This window comes from Rosa chinensis, chromosome 3 (genome assembly GCF_002994745.2).
Source record: "Rosa chinensis cultivar Old Blush chromosome 3, RchiOBHm-V2, whole genome shotgun sequence".
NCBI classification, from domain to species: domain Eukaryota; kingdom Viridiplantae; phylum Streptophyta; class Magnoliopsida; order Rosales; family Rosaceae; genus Rosa; species Rosa chinensis.
In genome coordinates, this window is record NC_037090.1 from 22651120 (window position 1) to 22672232 (window position 21113).

At 39.0% G+C, this 21113-nt stretch overlaps 2 protein-coding genes and 1 pseudogene across 2 annotated transcripts; 2 read left to right on the forward strand and 1 right to left on the reverse strand.

Annotated features, from left to right (window-relative positions):
* Positions 1-65: 65 nt before the first annotated feature.
* On the forward strand, positions 66-3141 carry LOC112193698 (annotated as a pseudogene).
* A 1939-nt stretch (positions 3142-5080) lies between these two features.
* LOC112194868 lies at positions 5081-7039 on the reverse strand. The gene is made up of 2 exons (XM_024335113.2): positions 6209-7039; positions 5081-6021 (listed from the first exon to the last, which is right to left on the reverse strand). The coding sequence occupies exons 1-2, from the start codon at positions 6302-6304 to the stop codon at positions 5350-5352; spliced, it is 768 nt and encodes a 255-aa protein (XP_024190881.1). The 5' UTR covers positions 6305-7039; the 3' UTR covers positions 5081-5349.
* An 11999-nt stretch (positions 7040-19038) lies between these two features.
* On the forward strand, positions 19039-19599 carry LOC112194305. The gene has a single exon (XM_024334555.1). It carries the CDS (start codon positions 19039-19041, stop codon positions 19597-19599), a length of 561 nt encoding a protein of 186 aa, XP_024190323.1.
* The last annotated feature ends 1514 nt before the right edge of the window (positions 19600-21113 follow it).

The following is a 21113-nucleotide window of genomic DNA, read 5'->3' on the forward strand; positions in this document are numbered from 1 at the left end:
TTTTTTGGGTCTGAGGGGACAAAAGGGGGAAAAAAAAATATATATATATATATATATATTATCACTACAAATATTAATTTTTGTCAAAAATGTCAATTTCCTTGTTTCTTTTGGGTTTAAGCGACGGTGGTGTTCATCTTCAGTCTCTTTTAACTCTTAAGAGCCCAGACTGGTTCTGACCACCGAGAATCCCAACTAGTCAGCCAGTGCTATGAACAAGACTTGAAACGTTGTGGGTGCTAATGCAGGAGCTTCACAGTATCAAAGTCTTGAAGCAAAACATAGCTGCTACGCTCAAAGGCTTCTCTTGGGCATTTTCACAAACACCTTATGGGCATTAACTACATTGCTTATTTGCATTGCATTTTCCAAACAAAAGTGTTGGTTTTGATTCAGGCTAGCAATGTTTGCGAGGAGATGCTGCTCCTCCGTTGGTTGGTGGTCAAAGAATCAGAAGCGGCTCATGACCACCAGTAAGCGTGTGCAGGACAGGAGCAAGTTGAAGAGGGTTCATGATCTTGAGATTGTCACTGAGAAATGGAAGATAGCCTCCAAGGTCCTTTTTTGATGGAATTACTAAAGAAGGAGCCGGAAATGATAATTCCGGTGAGGTCATTGGACAAGTTCCGGGCGCAGATTAGTCTTCCTAAGCCCCATAGGATGTCTGATTTCATTAGGAAATCGCCGAAACTGTTTGAATTGTATAGGGATCGTAGGGGGGTTTTATGGTGTGGGATGACTGAGCAAGCTGAGGAGTTGGTAGAGGAGGAGGATAGGTTACTTGAGCAGCATCAAGATAAGGCTGCTGAGTATGTTACTCGTTTTCTTATGATGTCTCTTGATAAGCGGCTTCGAGTTGACAAGATTGCTCATTATAGGAGAGACTTTGCTCTCCCAAATGATTTTAGGACTACCTGGGTGCACAAGTATCCCCAACACTTTAGGCTGGTACGGGATAATGAGGATATCGAGTACTTGGAACTTGTTACTTGGAATCCTGCTTGGGCTATAACGGAGTTGGAGAAGAAGAAGATGGGGGTTACTGATGCCAGTGCTCATACCCCTGGCTTGCTTTCGCTCTCGTTTCCTTTGAAGTTCCCTCCCAATTACAAGAAGAGAGTGTACAAATATCGGGGAGCGCTTGATCATTTTCAGAAGAGGTCTTATTTGTCACCCTATGCAGATGCCAGGGGACTTAAAGCTGGGTCGAAAGAATTTGACAAGAGGGCAGTGGCTATTATGCATGAGCTTCTCAGCTTTACTGTTGAGAAGAGATTGGTGACTGATCACCTCACTCACTTCAGACAGGAACTTGTGATGCCCCAAAAGCTTATGAGACTATTTCTGAAGCATTTTGGCATCTTCTATGTCTCGGAGAGAGGGAAGAGATTTAGTGTCTTCTTGACAGAAGCTTATGAAGGTTCAGAGCTCATTGAGAAGTGCCCTTTGGTTATTTGGAAGGAAAAAGTTCAGAGCCTTATTGGTTACAGAGGAAAGAAGAAGATTGAGACTTTTACTGACATGTCAGACATGGAAGACAGTGGTTTATATAGGAGCAATTCTGAAAGTGAAAATGATTCTGAAGAAGAGAGCATTCACTTGGAGGATAACTCACATACAGATAATTCTGAAATGGAGATTGACGAGGTTTTCAGTGCTTACGAGGACTCTAAAACATCATAAAGTTATGTTGTTCTCAAGTTGTAGCATAACTGGCATTACCGGATCACTCAAGCGAAAGGCTTAACAGCCTAGTCGAGTTGAATACATTGATGTTTGGATATCAAGTTCAAAGATGTAGTGGTAGTTATTATCTCATTAATTAGCTTATTTTTACATTGTTCTCATCGGTCATTTTATTAGCTTGCGTTAATATGAATTTCCATATGTCCAAGGATGGTTCCATACTGAGAGGTGTTCAGTTTTGCGCTTGTTATACATGGATTGCTAACTTACTCTGCATAGAAAATTTATATTAAAATCTCTTGCTACAGCAGCCTGGCATCTTGTAATGCGGATTGCTTAATTTATAGCTATCTATACACTTCACATACTGCTTCAAATGCAAAGTTATTCCAGCTTTGCTAGTGGTTTTTTCTCTGATATATATATCACGTACTTTTTTCTAAGCAATTCATTTTTTTCTTGACAAAGTCTTGTTATGCAGATTCCTTAATTTATTGCTACTCCTGTACAGTTGTTCTGCATCAAATGCATAGGATGATTGGATTTACTTTTCAAATCTTCTCCAAATTTTTGTTGATAAGGCATTGTCAGTGTATTCCTAGACAATGCGCTTAAAATTGATGATACAGTAGGCGTGACAGTGGTTAATGCAGCATGATTCATTTCATTTTTTGAGTAAGCTTTGTACTTATGTACTTATACATTTTGCATTTCTTTCCTCAGAAACAAAGGAAGTACCATGTCTTGAAAAAGCTATGCTGGTATCCAAAGTTGAAGAAGATGAAGCTGATGATAAAGTTGAACCTTTGGATCCAAAGCATGATCCTCGTTAAGAAGACGATGATGATAGGATGAATGAAGAAACTGATCATGGGGACATTTCCGATGAAGAGGAACATTAACCAGGACCACATGGCAAGTCCAAGATTCCCATCCAAAGATGCTGTTAACCAGGAGGGTTTGGCAAGTCAATACCAGTGAAGAAAATCCCGGCAGAATATGCAGAAATTCCTACGAATTCTGATATTTCGTTTTAGTTCAAGAGGTGCAAGTGATTCAGATGGAGCTTCGTATTCTAAAGCAAAGGGATCTGTGAGAAAACAGAGGACTGGATATAAAGGCAAAAACCAGTAGCAAGAAACAGTTGAGCATGGGCCCAGCCAAAGGTACAAGCAAAGGATGAAGGTGATTTACTTTGTGTTTATCTGCTGTTGACACTTTCTAAGTTTCTAACCATCTGGTGCCTTTGCCAGGTTGGTCAAAACTTTAGAATCGATAAAATGTGTTTGCATGCCTGGCACCATTGTTCTGTAGCGTACCATATGTAGTATCCACTTTATAGTGTTAAAACTGACCTCAGATTTATTTATTAGTTTCGTTTATTCCTTTTTTAGGGTTGGTTAGTTGTAACTGTTGACTTGATTTCCATTATAAATGACTAGTAGTGTTTATTTATTTTTCTCTTCTTTTTTTTTTTCCTGTAAACTACCACAATTTCAATTGAATTAACAGATTATCATAAATTTTATCTAGTAATAATTATCCTTAACTTACCAACTCTTCTACTGGGTTTGAGTCCTTTCATGAACAGTAGACAACTTTACATCAATAATAATCCCTACACTGTTCGTCTGTTCCATCCTTTTTATAAGGTCCACCCTGTTGTGGTAGTCTCTACGATCCTCTATTGGTAAACTTCTAGATTAAGTTGGTTTTTATTGTTTGCAAGCTACTCCTTCAGTCCTTTGTTCAAGAAGTCACACTAATGAGTTAATGCCCTCATTTACTACATCTTGGTCTTCCTTTTCTTGTTAAAAATGATCAGATTGCATGTTCTGATATCCCTTAGATTCAGGTGGATTGTATCTTGACCAAAGAGTTTTCATCCACATTATTACCCCTCTGCTGCACTTACATTTGATTGCAAAGTTTCAGCGAACTTGGTACAAATGTGTTTAATACTCAATCCCTCTTCCACATCTTCTGTTGGCCTAGTTGATAAGGCAGTTCACATAGTTAGTGATAGTTAATGAGATCAGCCATAGAATACTTTGAAGCATAAGAGCTTGGCATTCTTTGGCAGCAACACATACAATAACAACATGGTTTAGGGTTGCTTTCCACACTACTGATTTTGGTTGGGGAGAAGAAATTGTTTGTGTTCCTTTATTATGGGGCAGGACAGGAAGAGCATAAATGTGCTTCTGGGAGTACCAGCTTCTGCTATGAAGATGTTTGATGAATTAACGCAGATTCAAAATTTGAACTGGTTAAGAAGCAAGCCGCACCAATGATCAATCCCAAGTGATTCAAAAAGTAAAGAAAGAAATCTTGGGAATAAAAGGGTAGTTCTTGAACTTGCAAATTCATGTGTTTCTTATGTTTTGCTTGATTTCATTTGAATGTTTGCCATCTTTCTCATGAGGTACTATATTTCATCAGCGATTCATGAAGATGAATTGATCAACTTGTGAATCTGGTATTGTTCTGTTGAGTGCTACTGCTATTAATTTGTACACTTTCCTTGAATAACAATTAAACAAGAGCTTGTTACACAAGGGTGGTAGGTTGATAGATACCTATTTCCAAATTAGTAATTTAAATTTGCAAATGGTCTCCTGTTACCAGAATTCTATTTGATGAATTGGTATCAAGTTTGTTATAGTACTAGTACCATGTAGCCATTGCCAAGGCCAAGAGTGCACTAGTAGCCAAGGAGAACTGTACTAGGGCAAATTATCTTTTGCATCCCCTTTATTATTTGAATTGAAGTCAATTTCTTTCATCTTCTCTTTTGGATTTATTATTCTCAAATGTATTGATGGGAACTGTTATGAAATTGACTATCTCAGTGAATGATCAATTGGCAAGACACACACACACACATATATATATATAGCCTTTTTAGTAAGAGAGATTTCATTTTTTTGGTCATTTTAAGGAATTTCTTGTGAGATTTACTTTTTGAATCACATAACGGCATATCGACTATTCATTTTACCAATATGATCAATTGAAGACACTAGCCAGTTCAACATTGAAAGATTACCGATGAAATTGTCGAAAAGCAATGGACTCTAGCAACCAAGAAGAAAAGGAGAAGAAACCACAGCACTAGTAGTTTGGGAATTCGAAACAGAAACTACTTGGATGATGATATGAAAAAATAGGTCGGAAGATTGCACGTTGCATTCAACTGTTTGCATAAAATAATATTGAAAAGAGGGAAAACTACAGAGAAGTCAATACATAGTTTCTGGAAGAGAGGAACATAAATTCATTCTCCCGAAGGCAAGGACTTGGTGGTTCTAAAGTCATACCCAGCATCTTCGAAACAGGGACCCTATCATTTCGACAAATCCACGCAAGCATATATGAAGGTACAATAAAGACGCTCATAACATTTGTATTTAGATTTAAAAAAACAAATAAGCATAACATTGTGATATAAGCAGCAAGCTCTCTCATATCTAGACATATAATAAGATGAAAATATATAACATGGCTACATATATCAAGTGACAAAGGCTCTCAAGATATAGATCATACAGTTAGGCCTATCTAGACTTGAGAGTTGAGACCAACAAGCAAACACGCCATCTTGATGATAGTCAAAATGATTGAAAGGTGCTTTTCTCGTCCCAAAACTAACCCTGCACGAAACTAACTTCCCATGTACATTAAGAACATCATGGAAACTAACCTCCTATGTACATTAGTAAGTTTGAAAAAAGTCAATAACAAATCACCGCCTACACAATCCTGGCACGAAAAGTTCATAATCTGAGAACCAAATTTTGATATTTCTTCATCACTCCCTTCAAAGCCTTCACATTGATTGGCAATAAAAAGTACAAGCTCTTTGCACCCCCTCAGTACAGTAACAACACTGTCCCGATTAATTCGACAATGACACTTCACAATCCTTGAGGCCTCAACTTCACCAAGACTAGTATGATAAACCATTAAATCCGTAAAATGCTTGCAATGAGTGCCAATCTGGACTAAAATTGCATCCAAAGCATTAGGGGAGAAGAAATCTTTCATTGTCAATAACTTATTGAAATGTTCACTCAAAAACTTAGGTCTACCATCCATTTCATACTGGTCCATGATGTTCAACATCCCAAACCCCAAAATCAAGCTCTCCAAAAATTTCCACTTCCTAATCAACTGTGAAACAATGTGAGAAGTCTTGAAAATCACCAAATCATCTGGTAACCATACATTCTTAAGAAGAGGGCATGCGTCCGAAACAAACATCAATCCTTCTTTGGTACAGAATTCTGGTAGCTTAAGTTGAATAGCTAATCCATTGCTACGATTGACTACAAACTTCACAAATGCAGTGATCGAGAAACGAGACTTGTCAATGCCATACTCGTCTATAAACTTATCATAAAAGGGACCAAAACTCCGAGGAGGTTCCTTACTATTATTAGAATACGTGAACAGAGGAAAAGGCATAAAGTCTGGAAATATGAGGCTTTGAAAGCACAAGGGATTGAGACTTGTAACGTACCATGATTTGCAGACGAAAGGAACTGTCAGGAGCAAAGACTCCATTCCAACTCTGGAAAGCACACGAGTCAAACAGTCCGTCTCTAAATCCTTCCATCTTTTGATTCTGATTCCCTCATCTTCCATGTTTGAAACTTTAAAACTCTAAACCCCAAATGATTTTTCCTAATTCACCCAAATTCTGAGAAATGAAATCAAAGAAAATGAATTTGTTGGGAGTTGGGGCTGATGGATTCGAGATAGAACCTGTTGTATTTAATGGTCGTTTGTTGGCTTATTACCAACATTGTTTTTAGTGCCTTGTTTTTATTTTCTAAAATTATAAATTATAAATTTCTAGATAAAAGAGACATTGTCTTACAGAAAACAGAGATAGCAGAGCAGAGTTTGACCAGAACACACATGGGTGCCCGATGGCCTAATAGGAAACGCCAATATAGAGGACTATGGTGCACGGTGGCCTTTAAGGAACTTGGGCCTATTTGTGGACAAACAACACCGATAATACACGCCCCCTATGTGCATATTTGCAGGAGGCCACTGGCCCTTTGCAGGAGGTCACTGGGACATGGGAATGTGTTGAGCTAAAATCTCAATAAAATACAAAGATCCTAAGAGTACGGTTGAGCTGAACCCTCCCACAGGCACAGGACATGGGAATATCTTTCTTAATGGGTTTGCTTTTATTTTGCAGGAGGCCACTGGCCCCTTGCGCTAGCCACCTGCAATCGGATGCTGCGGCCTTGCGCCTGCAGGCCATTGAAAACGTATTCACTGCAAATCTGCAGTACAAATTTTGCATATATAATTTAAGAAAAGATTAGTAATTGCAGCAGATTTAAGAGTGAATCATATTCTAGTTACAAACTTTATCTTTAGCTAAAGACATTTATCTAACTAGAGAGATGTATCCCACAAAGAATTGAGCGTGATTAATTTAGATTAGGATAATATCACGTGAACAGAAAATTTATCACTTAGAGCAAACTTATCATTCTACAACAGACTAGGAGTCGTGTTCCATTGAGATTAAGATGTTTATCAAATTTTAGGTGATAATAGTGATCGGATTTTCCTCATCCATAAAAAAAAACCTCAAAAATTCTAAATTTTTATCTTGCTCACTTCTTAAAAATTTATGATAATGATCTTAATTCATCACAATATTAGACAAAATACCATACATATATACGTTCTCTTATGGCGGTACATTTCAAAAAATTTTGGTTTGAAAATTTGACCTAGCTAATTGCAGCTACGCCTTGATTTAAGGTGATAATATTGATCTGATTTTGCTTACTTATAGCTTCCATTTGATTCTTAACATTCAAATGAAACGAAAGTCTAATGTTTGAGCCAGTGAGTACCAGTATAAGGAGTTGAAGACAGTGAAAATGTAAGATGCACCCTCTCCATCCAATTCCTAAAATTCGCCAAATCAGAAAGAGCACATGAATTCAAAAGCAAACAAGTCTCTTCAAGTAATTGAACACGTCTGTGTCTCTCTGCATTTCCATTTCATTCGTTCAAACCAAAAGTTTGAAAATTCCTCATTGGTTAGTATTTAGGATGGTGCAGGTTTCGATTTGGTAAAGTTCCTCTCTCATTTTGTTGCTGTTAGGGTCGAGTAAACACCAGCCTAGACTTCTTGTCTTTGACTGCCCATTATATTTATATTAATAGGCTCTATTCCGGGTTCTCATTCAATAAAACTACGACAGATGAACACACAAGTTTCAATTTCTGAATAGTGATAATATCTCTAATTAATACATATCCCATAAAGTAAAAGCATTTACTTAAATCATTATAATCTTTTATTTTGTACCATTATGTTAAAGTAATGCTCACAAGGCAAAAAGTCGAGAATCAAATTGAAACTTTTGAACCTAGGGTTTTGCCGCCTTTGGTTTAGGGTTTCTACATCGCCGTCACTAGGCTGTAGGAGGAGGACGTTTCCGGCGTCTTCTTTGGAGATGAATATCTTGATTTGGAATTGTCAGGGGATTGTGAATCGTAAGACTCGACATGCACTTAAGCTTCTCATCCAAAAACATCAAGCACACGCTGTGTTTTTGAGCGAAACCCATTGCACCAAAGAACAACATCAATCTTTGCCTCGTTCTGTGGGCCTTCAAAACATCATCCACTTTGATCGAGTCGATCGGGCGGGCGGCCTGGCTTTTCCGTATGATGATACGATCTCTGTGAATGTGAGAAATGTTAACTACTTCTATATAGATGTGGATGTGAAGGACTCGTCGGAGGTGCAATGGCGCTTCACTGGTTTTTATGGACATCCGGAGACAGGACAAAGACATATTTCCTGAGAATTGCTACGCTCTTTGGCGGGTAATACATCGGTCAAATGGGTTGTAGCTGGGGATTTCAATGAGATCCTCGACTTGGGGGAGAAATCTGGGGGAGGATACGGAGTCTGAATCAGATGAATGCCTTTCGTCAAGCTTTACTAGATTGTAATATGGAGGATATGGGTGCAGCTGGAGGGAGATTTACCTGGAGTGATTCCAACACCAAGGAGAGATTGGATTGGGGTGTGTGCTCCCCGGGTTGGTGGGCGGAGTTTGGTTTCTCGAGATCATCAATCTTCCCCCTAGTAGATCGGATCATGTTCCTTTGTTACTGGAGGTGCGCAAGGAACAAGTTGTGAACTATCGGGGGCGTCGCCGTTTTAGGTTTGAAGAGATGTGGTGCTCCCATGAATCTTTTTCTTAGGTTGTGGATGAAGCGTGGGCAGGCCAACAAGTTGGTAGCCCTATGGTGCAGTTGTGCAGGAAAATAAAAGATATAGGTGGTCATCTCTTGGCTTGGGATCGTAGCATGTTCAGAGGTCGAAGGGCGGAACTCGAATCCGTTCGTTTGCAGCTGGATGTCTTGTTACAGAAGCCCTTTGACCCGGTGGACCAACCTACGAAAATCCAACTTTCCTAGAGGCTGAATAAATTAATGTCTGCTGATGAGACATATTGGCGCCAACAGTTGAGGGCTATATGGCTTAAGGAGGGTGATGGGAACTCCAAGTTCTTCCATCGACATGCCTCTAACCGAAAAAAGAAGAATAAGATCAAAGGGTTGACAGATAGTAACGGGGTATGGCAAGATTCCCTAAAGGGTATCGACGATGTAGTTGTTAACTATTTTCAGCAGATTTTTGCAAGCCAAGAGCCCAATCTCGAGGCTCAGGAGGTTGTTTTTCAGTCCATTGATGTTAGGGTTACGACAGAGATGAATGACTCATTTTTGGCTCCCAACACCGTCGAGGAGATCAAGGAGTCCTTATTCCAAATGCACCCGTCCAAAGCTCCTGGACCAGATGGAATGTCACCTTTCTTCTTCCAAAAGTATTGGGACTTAGTGGGCTCTGAGGTTTGTCATGCTGTGATTTCTTTGCTAACTACTAAAGACATGCCGCAGGATTTAAATTTCACCCATGTGGTCTTAATCCCAAAAGTAAAGGAGGTTCAGACTATGTCGTAGTTGAGACCCATTGCCTTGTGCAATGTAGTTTACAAGATCGCTTAAAAAGTTTTGGCTAATAGGCTTAAAGATTTCTTGCCGAGGATTATCTCACAATAGCAGAGTGCCTTCATCCCAGACCGGTTAATCTCTGACAATACTCTTGTGGCCTCCGAATTTGCACATTACATGCATCGTCTATGTCGGGGTCAAGAAGGTTTCCTTGCACTCAAGTTGGACATAAGCAAAGCGTATGACAGGTTGGAATGGAATTTTCTGCAGAAGATTATGTTGAAGATGGGGTTTGCTCCTCAATGGGTCGATCTAATTATGTTTTGTCTATCTACTGTCCAATATTCTTTCCTCATCAATGGGATTCCGAAAGGCTTTGTTACCCCTCATAGAGGATTATGTCAAGGTGATCCAATCAGTCCTTATTTATTTTTGTTATGTGCTGAAGGGCTGTCTGCCCTTATCTCCCAATCTGTGGCTTATAGACAGTGGCAAGGTTTACGTATCTGTGATGGTGCCCCAGTTATTAGTCACTTACTTTTCGCTGATGATAGCATGCTTTATTCTTATGCCTCGCTTCAAGATTGTTCTCGTATCCCGGAAATTTTGAACGTGTATGAGCGTGCCTCAGGACAGCAGATTAATCTGCAAAAGAGTAATGTTGTCTTTAGTGGTAGTGTTCCTCCTCATATGAGACAACAATTGGCTACACTGTTGGGTGTTCAAGAAGTAGACAAGCATGAGAAGTACTTGGGTATCCCTTCTCTTATGGGTCGATCGAAATATGAAACCTTTGCTTATCTTAAAGATAATATGTCTAAAAAACTTACAGGGTGGAGGTCAATATTGCTCAGTGCTGCAGGGAGAGAACTTCTCATCAAAGTGGTGGCATAGGCTATGCCACTCTACACCATGAATTGCTATCTTCTTCCATAGAATTTGGTACAAGAGCTTCTCCAACTTTGTGCTCAATTTTGGTGGGGAAGCACGGAGGAAAAGAGAGGGATGCATTGGCGTGCATGGGATGAACTTTGTAAACCTAAAAACTTGGGTGGAATGGGATTCCGGCATCTGTTCGCGTTCAACCTAGCAATGTTAGCTAAACAAGGTTGGCGTTTGATACAGCAACCAGAATCCTTGATTTGTCTGCTTTTGAAGGCAATATACTTTCCTCGCTCGAGCTTTTGGGATGCGGAGATTGGTTCCTCTCCTTCTTATGCTTGGAGAAGTATTATACATGGGAGGGATGTGCTTAGGGCAGGCATACGTCGTCATATTGGCAATGGGCTCTCCACCAATATCTGGACTGATCCTTGGTTGTTAGGCGAGGAGCTACAGCAATTTCAGTCTCCTTGTGCGCATTGGGTTTCAGACCCCATCTCCTCCCTAGGTACATGGAATTATGCCCTGTTAACTGAGTTATTTCTTATGCCCATTGTGCAAAAAAATTTAGCACTGCCACTTAGTGTTAGACCTCATGAAGATCGATGGATTTGGAGTGGGGATAAGAAAGGGAGGTTCACGGTCAAATTGGCCTATCATACTGCTAGGTGTAGAATTTTGGGGGAATCTACTTCTGCCTCGAATCCTAGTTCTGAACTTTGGACTCAACTCTGGAAAGCTCCTGTACCAGGGAAGGTCAAAGTATGTGTGTGGAAGGCTGCTTCAAATATCCTACCTACTCGGAGCAGGTTGAGTGAACGTGGTATTAATATTGATACCCAACGCCCATTCTGTGAGGAGGAAATTGAATCTCCTATTCATGCACTACGTGATTGCATCCATGCCAAGTCTTTCTTGTAGTTGGCTAATCTCCCCTTCTCCGACTCTACTACAAGTGTTGCTAGTTGGTTACAGACTTTCTATTCTCAGTCTCCTACTACCTTTGCTTCCTTGTTGATGGTGATTTGGGCTACGTGGAGAAATCAGAATGATAAAGTATGGAGTGATAGTCCCAAACTGGCATAAGAAGTTGTCCCCTTGACTTTTGGATGGTGGGAAGAATATAAAGCTACACACTCATCCATCAGTGCTCCTGTGTAGGCACGGAATGTACATTGGGCAAAACCTTCGGTGGGGATGGTGAAGTTAAATGTGGATGCTGCTTTTTGCAATGTGAATGGGAATGCAGGGATTGGGGGTATCTACAAAGATCATGAAGGTACTTGCCTCGGTGGGTTTCAACACTCAGTTGCGGTCACAAGTTCAACTAGGCATGCTGAACTCTTAGCTTTGATTCTGGGGTTATAGTTGGCTATTTCTCATGACTTTGTTCCCCTAGTTGTGGAGTTAGATTGCCAAGTCTTGGTGCAAGCGGTGCCAAACTAGACCCTTGACTACTCTGACATGGGTTTCTTACTTTATGATCTTCGGGAGCTCTTGCAGTCTGTATCCTCTGCTTAGATCAACTTTGTAAGGTGCCAAGCCAACTCAGTGGCGCATAAGCTAGCTCAAGAGGCCAAGTTGGCCCTATTTTCATCAGATTTTTTTTCTTGTACCTCCTCCAAGTGTGGTGGAGAACATAATTCGTGATTGTAATGACCATTAAGTCAATGAAATTCATTTCATTCCCCTAAAAAAAAAAAAGTAATGCTCACAAGCGTTTTCTGAAACTTTAAAAATTATTTTAGGTTATCAACTTTAATTGATACTTGTCCTTTATCTTACCATGCTCCGAATTCTCACTTCCATGTTTATGAATCTTTGTCAACTCTTCAGTCATCTTAATTAGGAGGCAGGAAACTATCATAACCATGAAAAATGCACTTAACAATATGAGCTTGGTGTCATTCAAAAGTTACTCTTATAGAATCCTAAAATAAGACTCATGGTAAATGTCAGCAAAGTATTTCACCCTCGAACTCCTGATGAACAATTTGTTTACAAAACAGATGGTTGATACTAAGGTTGACCAACCTCTTCCACGATTATTAAAAATTAAAAAAAATTGTGGATAAATCTTTTTGTATTTGGAAAAAATAACAAAATTACAAAGATGTCCGAGCATACATTCAAACTAGGGGTCGTCAAAGGGTCGGGCCGGCCCTGCCCAAAATTAATGGGCTTGAGTCGAGCCGGGCATGGGCACAACATTAAAAAAAAATTTGGGCCAGACAGGCCCGGGCGTCTTTTAAAAATCAAGGCCTAAGGCCTTACGGGCTTTTTGGGTGGGCAGAGCCAAGCCCATTATATTTATATATCATGTTCTTTTGTTAAAAAAATACAAAAAGCTATGAAAAAATTATGATATGTTAATTATTGAACAAAATAAAATACAAAATTAAAGGAAAAGATGGCCTAATTAATGCAATAATTAGTTCAATATAACTACATAATACTAGAATTGAATGGGCTTTCGGGTTGGGCTTATAAGGCTGGGCCAGGCAGGCTTTAATGGGCCGGGCCTGGGCTTTGAACCCTCCGCCCTAGCCATGCCTCCTGCCCAATGGGCATAGCCGAAATGGGCTTTGCTATGGGCTAGGCCTGGCTTTTTGCCCACTAGATCAGGCAGGCGCCCATGGGCTTTTGGGCCCGTGGGCCAAATGATGACCACTAATTCCCAAACCTTAGAAGCCTGTGGGCCAAATGATGACCCCTAATTCAAACCTTAGCAGCAAGACTCGAATCTCGCTTGCAAGGGAAGCATAATACCAGCACTACTAGACTATAGATGCACATATGTTTATTTGTGCAAAAATATATTATATACATTTCATAAAATATAATATCGATTTTTTTTTTTTTTGGAGACTCTTGAAAGTCGCTGGCTTACGTTTCAGGCGGCACCCCTCAAGGCGGTTCCTGTATCTAAGGAATAAGACCATCCACATAGTCACATACTCAATGTCCCCTACTAGGTCGGTAATCTAATTTTGAAAAAAAATTGGTGGCTGAAATCATTTGCTTATCTTATTATCTTCTCTTTTTTCCCCCAATTTTCAAACCATTCCAAAAGAAAGGAATTGAATCGTTCATAGAATGTAACATGTACCTGAATTTTATTAAAATCACTATAGAACCAAAGGTTTCAACAGTACTCTTTTATGATTTCCCTTGACTGGTGGATAGAAAATATTTGCAATTTCCTTTTCATTGGGTATGAAGACTTCGTTAACCTTGGAGAAATAATTCATTTTATGTAATCTTGGTCCTTAATTGACTGTCTTTCTCCCCTTTAGAAAAAATTGAAAAAAAAAAATCTTGGAAAGAGCTCTGCTAAGATTTTTTTTTTTTTTTGCCAGAAACATCTTTTTCAAAATCTCAAATCAAAGAATTATCGAATGACTTCCTTCCAAACTCGCGTTGGTCAATTTTACACTTGTGGATCTCAAGGTTGTTGGAAAATTGCTAGTTACTAATGGTGGTGCCCACTTGTTTTGTCATTCTCTCTTGGATATTGGTAAAACTTGAGGCTTTTGAAGAAAAGATGAGAAGGCCTTGGGTTCTTGTGATGGTGTAGAAATTTGGAAAGCTTGCCTTGATTGCTTTATAGCACATTTTGAGACGGTCGCACTATGTGATGGTGTTTTTCAGGATAGCCCATAGGGTTTTGATACTGCTATAGTAATGGTGAAAAACTGTAATGATTTATCGATCTGATCCCAACTAAAGTGGACCTTATTACAATTAAGGTTTAGTTTAGAACATGAAAAGTTTTGCTTGTACGGAAGCTATATGTTTTTGTGTGAGCTATTCTAGAAATAAGAGTGTGTTTTCTTCAAGGATGACTTGTGTACAAATAATTCTCTAATTGAAACTGAATAGGCTTTTTACTCACATGAGGAAACTCAATATCTTAATGTCAGTTATTCATACGCTCTAGCTCAACTCACATTGTAGATGAGATAGTAGAAGTCAACTTTAATTTGTAACAGGTAAAAGCACCTCATAAATACTCACCAATGCACCCTTCACTTATTTTTTTTTTTTTGATGACAACCCTTCACTTGTTAACCCAGCATTAATATTGGTGACTAATCACCACATTGAAAATCAAAGTCGTGTATTAGAAAAGCGGCCTTGAGATTTGAGTCTTCCATGTGGCGAGTTTCAAGAGAGAAAAATGAGAGCAATAGGTTTCTCATTCTGTCAAAGAAAAAAGAAGAAGAATGAGGCAACATGTATAATTTATGTTCACTTTTTAGGGTTGACATAAAGAACAATTATCCAATAATGACTTTGCAATGTAGAAATAGTAAAAAGAAAAATGCTTAGAATCTTAAATATGTGGCAGCTATCACATCAGCCTTTTGTTTTTTCTTTGGAAAGAGATTGGTGAGCTAGAATTTATAATATATATAATGCTTATTTTAAATTAAAAGTTAAAACTCAATTTGAAAGAGTTAAAAGAAATAAATTTGGATGAACTCTCGATGCTGGAGAATGGTTGATCGTGAACTCATGATCTTATTTTTTTTCCGATGAAGCTTGTTGTGATCTTTTCTATTACTCATTTAATCAACTTAATAAATAAAATATAAAATTCCTCCCAACAATTTCGCAAGTAAATACTGTTAGGATTGCGGCTCAATATCTAATTCCTTGTCTGTTTTGGATTCTTTACTTCTGAAGGCTTTGGGTAAGCTATTCTAGTGTATCTAGGATTTATGAAGTTTTTCCTTGGAAGTAAAGGTTTAGGATTACTTTCTATGATTTTGAATCCTATTATAAGTCTGACTAATTGTGAGCCTATAAATAGGACCTTAGAGGCATAGCTTTAGGTGTGGATTAATTGAGAGTTCTGATAATTTCAGAGATTTTAGAGAGTTGCAAGCTTTGAGAGATCGGGTGTATTTGGGAATTCTCTATTGAGAATTTGGGTTGTGAGGAGAGAGGTTATTTGAGTGGAAGAACCAAAACGTTCTTCAAAAGTTTGTAATCTTCTTCACGTTTAGTGGATCCACCATCATCATCACCCGGGGACGTAGGTCAACTGTTTGACCGAACCTCGTCAACAATCTTGTGTTTGCTTGCATAGTTTGTGATTATTGTCTTGATTCAGTTTCGGTCTTGGGCTAGGGAATTCGGAAGGTGACCCGAATTTCCTAACAAGTGGTATCAAAGCAAGGTTTCAAGAGCTAGAGGAAAGATGGGGATTGAAGACGTCGAGACAAGAGTTGATAAATTTGATGGGCATGATTTTGTTATGTGGAGGTCTCAAATAACTGACTATTTGAATTTGAAGAAATTGTCCAAGCCTTTGCTAGGAGTTAAGCCGGAGGGCATGAAAAAGGTGGATTGGGAGGAGCTTGACACTCAAGCTTTAGGAGCTATTCGACTATCGCTATCAAACGAAGTTCGGCACGATGTGATTAATGAGAAAACTACTAAGGGGTTAATGGATACTTTGTCTGAGATGTTTGAGAAACCAAGTGCTGTTGAGCAAGTACACTTATTGAGAAAGTTATTTTCAATGAAGATGAGCAAAGGTGGTTCTGTGCGAAAACAACAAGCAGCGGTTTGCGATATTGTCGAACAATTGGCCACGGTAGATATCATAATTGGAGAGCACCTCAAGGCATTGGTACTATTGACCTCCATGCCAGATACTTGGGATGTTACCGTCAATTCTATTTGCAGTTCAGCTGGGAAAAATAAGTTGGTCTACAACGAAGTTTGGGATACCTTTTTGAGTGAGGAATCTAGGAGAAAGAAAAATGAAGAAGAGACATCTACAAATACATCTGCTTTGGTTGTAAGGGGGAGATCTAATGTGAAAGAGGGTTTGAGTCGTGGTAGATCAAAGTCGAGAAATTTTAGAGATCAACATAGAGACAAAGATAAGGAGTGCTATTACTGTCATGATTTTGGGCATATCAAATATAATTGTCCAAAATTGAAGTCAAAGAGAGTTACTACTAAAATGGTGGCGAGTGAAGATGATGGGGAATTTTATGGAGATGCACTCATGGTCACATCATGTTTAGGAAAGCCACAAGATGAGTGGATTTTGGATACAGGTTGTTCTGAACACATGTGTCCCAATAGGGATTGGTTTTCTTCCTACAAGTATGTGAAGGAAGGTCTAGTAAAGTCGGTGGGTGCACATAACTACAAAGTTGCTGGTGTTGGAAAAATCAAATTGAAGGTACATGATGGATCAGTGAGGACTTTAGAGAATGTTCGTCATGTTCCTAAATTGGATAGGAATTTGATATCTCTTGGCACTTTGGATTCGGAAGGCCACAAGATTGTGGGTCATGATGGAAATATGAAGGTTTTGAAGGGAGCACTCGTAGTGATGAAGGGTAAGAAGGTAAATGGTCTCTATCATTTGGAAGGGAGCTTTGTTCAAGGTGGAACAATTGATTCTGTTGAAAGTTTTGTTCAAGGTGGAAAGTTTGGCAATCTTGGTTCCTATAGGCATTCGGGGAAGATGAGCAATAGTAAATGTGGAGGAACGAAATTTGCTTCTAAGAAAGTAAAATTTCAAGAGCAACCAACATTGCAGTAGTCCTTAAAGGGAGGCAGACCTATAAGGATCCCAACACAAGTTTGTGGTGGAGATGTGCTAGCTCATGCATATTCCACAATTAAGGTGTCACCTACTTTGGATAGTAGATTTAGTAAGGACAATGAGAAGCAAACTTGGTGTTATGAGAATGATGCGTCAAGAGAAGGTACCATTTATGGTGGAGAATTCGTTCAAGGGGATGTTGCTCGGAGTGAGTTGTGCAAACCATTAAAGATCGCTCCTATTAGGTTTGGCAACTTTGATGGAGACTTGGATTGCATGCAAGCGGCTGCACAGTGCATGTTTGAGGGAAAGAGTTGTTGTCCAAGTGTCAAGTTTGAGTGCTTCTCAAACTTGACTAACTCATCTTAATGTTTAGCACGCCAAGGGGCGCACTGAGGTATGGTGGTGATTGTGGTTCATTGAGAAGACCCAAGGAAGCTTGCGTTCAGTGAAAGTTCAGAGATTTTGAGTCAAGGTGGAAATTGTTAGGATTGCGGCTCAATATCTAATTCCTTGTCTATTTTGGATTCTTTACTTCTGAAGGTTTTGGGTAAGCTATTCTAGTGTATCTAGGATTTATGGAGTTTTTCCTTTGAAGTAAAGGTTTAGGATTACTTTCTATGATTCTGAATCCTATTATAAGTCTGACTAATTGTGAGCCTATAAATAGGACCTTAGAGGCGTAGCTTTAGGTGTGGATTAATTGAGAGTTCTGATAATTTCAGAGATTTTAGAGAGTTGCAAGCTTTGAGAGATCGGGTGTATTTGGGAATTCTCTATTGAGAATTTGGGTTGTGAGGAAAGAGGTTATTTAAGTGGAAGAACCAAAACGTTCTTCAAAAGTTTGTAATCTTCTTCTTGTTTAGTGGATCCACCATCATCATCACCCGGGGACGTAGGTCAATTGTTTGACCGAACCTCGTCAACAATCTTGTGTTTGCTTGCATAGTTTGTGATTATTGTCTTGATTCAGTTTCGGTCTTGGGCTAGGGAATTCGGAAGGTGACCCGAATTTCCTAACAAATACTTTATACCAAACTTTATGTCATTGTGATGGTTGGAGATCAATTTCTTTTAAATCATTCCATTCTAATGATCACAAGATCAGGATATAAAAAATTAGTCACATCATCATACTAATTTGTTTGTTTGTTTGTTTTGTATAGCTGCGCTAATTTGATTTGCAAGTTGCAAACTTGCTCACCACTAACCAACCACTCACGCACTAATCCATCTTTAACTTATAATCAAGTTTTCAACCACAGCTTGGGTCTTTGGTCACTCCCATTTAGAGCAAATGCACCCCAAGAGTCAATAGGCAAAGGCAAAAGGCAAGGTCTTGCCTCCCATTTGTGCACTATTCACTAATATTGCCTTTGCCTCTCAATTTTTTCATGCACCCCAAATAGGCAAGGTCAATGCCTCTCAATCATTCACTATTTAATCCAATGGTTGTTTTTTTATAGATGTAATCCAATGGTTATTATGCAACAATATTTTTTTTTATCTCATCTCCATCAATCTCATTGTGCCACGTGTCATTATTTAATAACAAAAAAAATTAAAATTTTGATAAGATTTTTCGGTTGATTTCCTTCTTATAGATGATAAGATTTTGGATTGCTTATTTGATTCCATCACTTGTATAGGAAACACGTGCATGATCTTCAACCTCTTCAATAATGAAGACTCAATATATGAGATGCTCAACTTTTTCACTCAAACCAGCTTCTGCCTCTTCTCCACCAAAAGAAAAAAATAAAGAACATCTTCTGCCTCTCCACCAAAAGAAAAAAAAATCAAGAACATCTTCTGCCTCTCCATTTATCTACAATCATTCCCATCCAAAACATTTACCATACTTTTCATTTTTTTCTCTATATGCAATGAATAGGTTGTTGGCAAAATTTCGTCATGATAGTGAGGAAGAAGAAGCACGACGCCTCGCAAATGAAGCAGCCATTGTTGCAACAGCGGCCGGGTATGAGATCGAGTGTTCTGACCAACCTCGACAACGTGGTTCAAGGACAGGTTGCGCCCCAAATGTGGAAAGATTACGAGAGTCACGAGGCAAGGATCTCATGGAAGACTATTTTGTCGAGCGTCCGGTGTTTCCACATTTAGATTTTCGTCAACGTTACAGAATGCATCGTCCTCTATTCGAGAGCATCTTAACAGTGGTAACACAATACGATGATTATTTCATTCAAAAGGCAGATGCTCTTGGTGTGTTAGGTTTATCACCCCATCAGAAGCTAACTTGCGCATTAAGAATGCTTGCGTACGGTGCCGGTGCAAATCAATGTGCTGAGATAACTAAGATGGGAGACTCTACTGCACTTAAGTCATTGAAGAGATTTTGTAGAGCAATAGAAGGTATATATACTTCTTATTACCTTCGTTCTCCTACACATGAGGATCTTCGTAGGCTTCTCAAGAAAGCTTGACGTAGGGGATTTCCAGGAATGCTAGGAAGCATAGATTGTATGCATTGGCAGTCGAAGAACTGTCCAACCGCTTGGGCTGGAGCTTATAGTGGGCGCAAAGACTATCCAACAATCATTCTTGAAGCGGTTGCCTCATACGATACATATATATGGCATGCGCTCTTTGGAGTCCCCAGTTCATGCAACGATCTCAATGTGCTCAGACAATCACCAGTTTTCAATGATCTCAAATACAAGGTCAACCAGAAAGACTTTGACATGGGATATTATCTAGCAGACCGGATATACCCTAAGTGGCATACATTCGTGAAGACAATTTCGAGACCTACAAATGAGATGCAACAACACTTCTCCAAAAAATAAGAGGGGTATCGAAAAGATATTGAAAGATGTTTTGGTATCTTGCAAGCTCGTTTTGCCATCCTTAGGGGGGGGGGGTGCTCGTTTGTTTAAGAAGGAAACTCTTCAAAGTGTCATGATGCTTGCATCATCCTCCATAACATGATTGTGGAGGATGAGCAGATAGATGATGAATCAGATTTAGAATGCGATGTTGATGGCATTGACTCAATGAGCTTAGATGTGGTAGAGGAATATGAGCAACCCGGTAATGCTTTGCCGTTTGAGCCAGTACGGGTGGGAGTAAATGGAGATAACCTTCCTGGATTCATGGATCGTTATGATCTTGTTCGGGATGAGTATGTTCATCAAATCCTTCAGGAGAATCTAGTAGAGCATAATTGGAAAATAAAAACTGGTGGAGCATAATAAAACTTGTTTGTTTAATTGGCATGGATCATCTTTCATAATTCCTGCAAGTTCATTCATGCATAATTGTTAATCAATGTCATATTTCTTTACGTGTGTTTGCTTTGATATTAATAAAATTGCATTTTCAATTCTCTATTGCTTTGATACTAGATAAAGACGGTGATACTAGAAGATAAAGTTTTTGGATAAGATGTACTAGAAGATAAACTTGAAATATATAGTTGGATACTAGATAAAGACTGATATTGGATAAAGACTATGACACTAGATAAAGACTACATGAAAAACCAGCCTAGCCTAGCGAGAACAACAACATTCTAAATAACTTAATCAAGCTAGTCTTGAGATATTACAAACCCTCCCAATCATCTGAGGTTTTGTCACGGATAGCTTTCTTTCTTCTCTTCCACCATGCTTTTGATTCTGGAGTCATTATGCTAACGTCTTTAGCCATAACCCAATTTTCCTCCTTTTGGATTTCTAGTTGCACTTTTTGTAGTTCTAGTTGTTGCTTTTCCACTTCCATTTGTTGCTACCACTCGATGTGCTTTCTATTTTTTTCATCTCTGATTCTTGTGGCCTCTCTACTAGCTTCACTATTAAATGCAATGTTTTCCATTGCTTGAATATATCAATCTTGCTTTTCGCTAATCTTCCCTTTGAGCTTAGCATCTCTCTTTTGAGCCTTTCTTCCCGGAGGTCTTTCATCAAATGGCTCGGCGATGCACTCTTCATCGTTGTCA

Excerpts from the sequence above, each read along its gene's own strand:
- LOC112194868 (XM_024335113.2), bottom strand. The coding sequence starts at position 6,304 with ATGGAAGGATTTAGAGACGGACTGTTTGACTCGTGTGCTTTCCAGAGT. Across the intron at positions 6,022-6,208 it reads CCTTTCGTCTGCAAATCATG|TTTGTAGTCAATCGTAGCAA; the intron begins GTACGTTACAAG and ends GCATTTGTGAAG.
- LOC112194305 (XM_024334555.1), top strand. The coding sequence starts at position 19,039 with ATGAATAGGTTGTTGGCAAAATTTCGTCATGATAGTGAGGAAGAAGAA.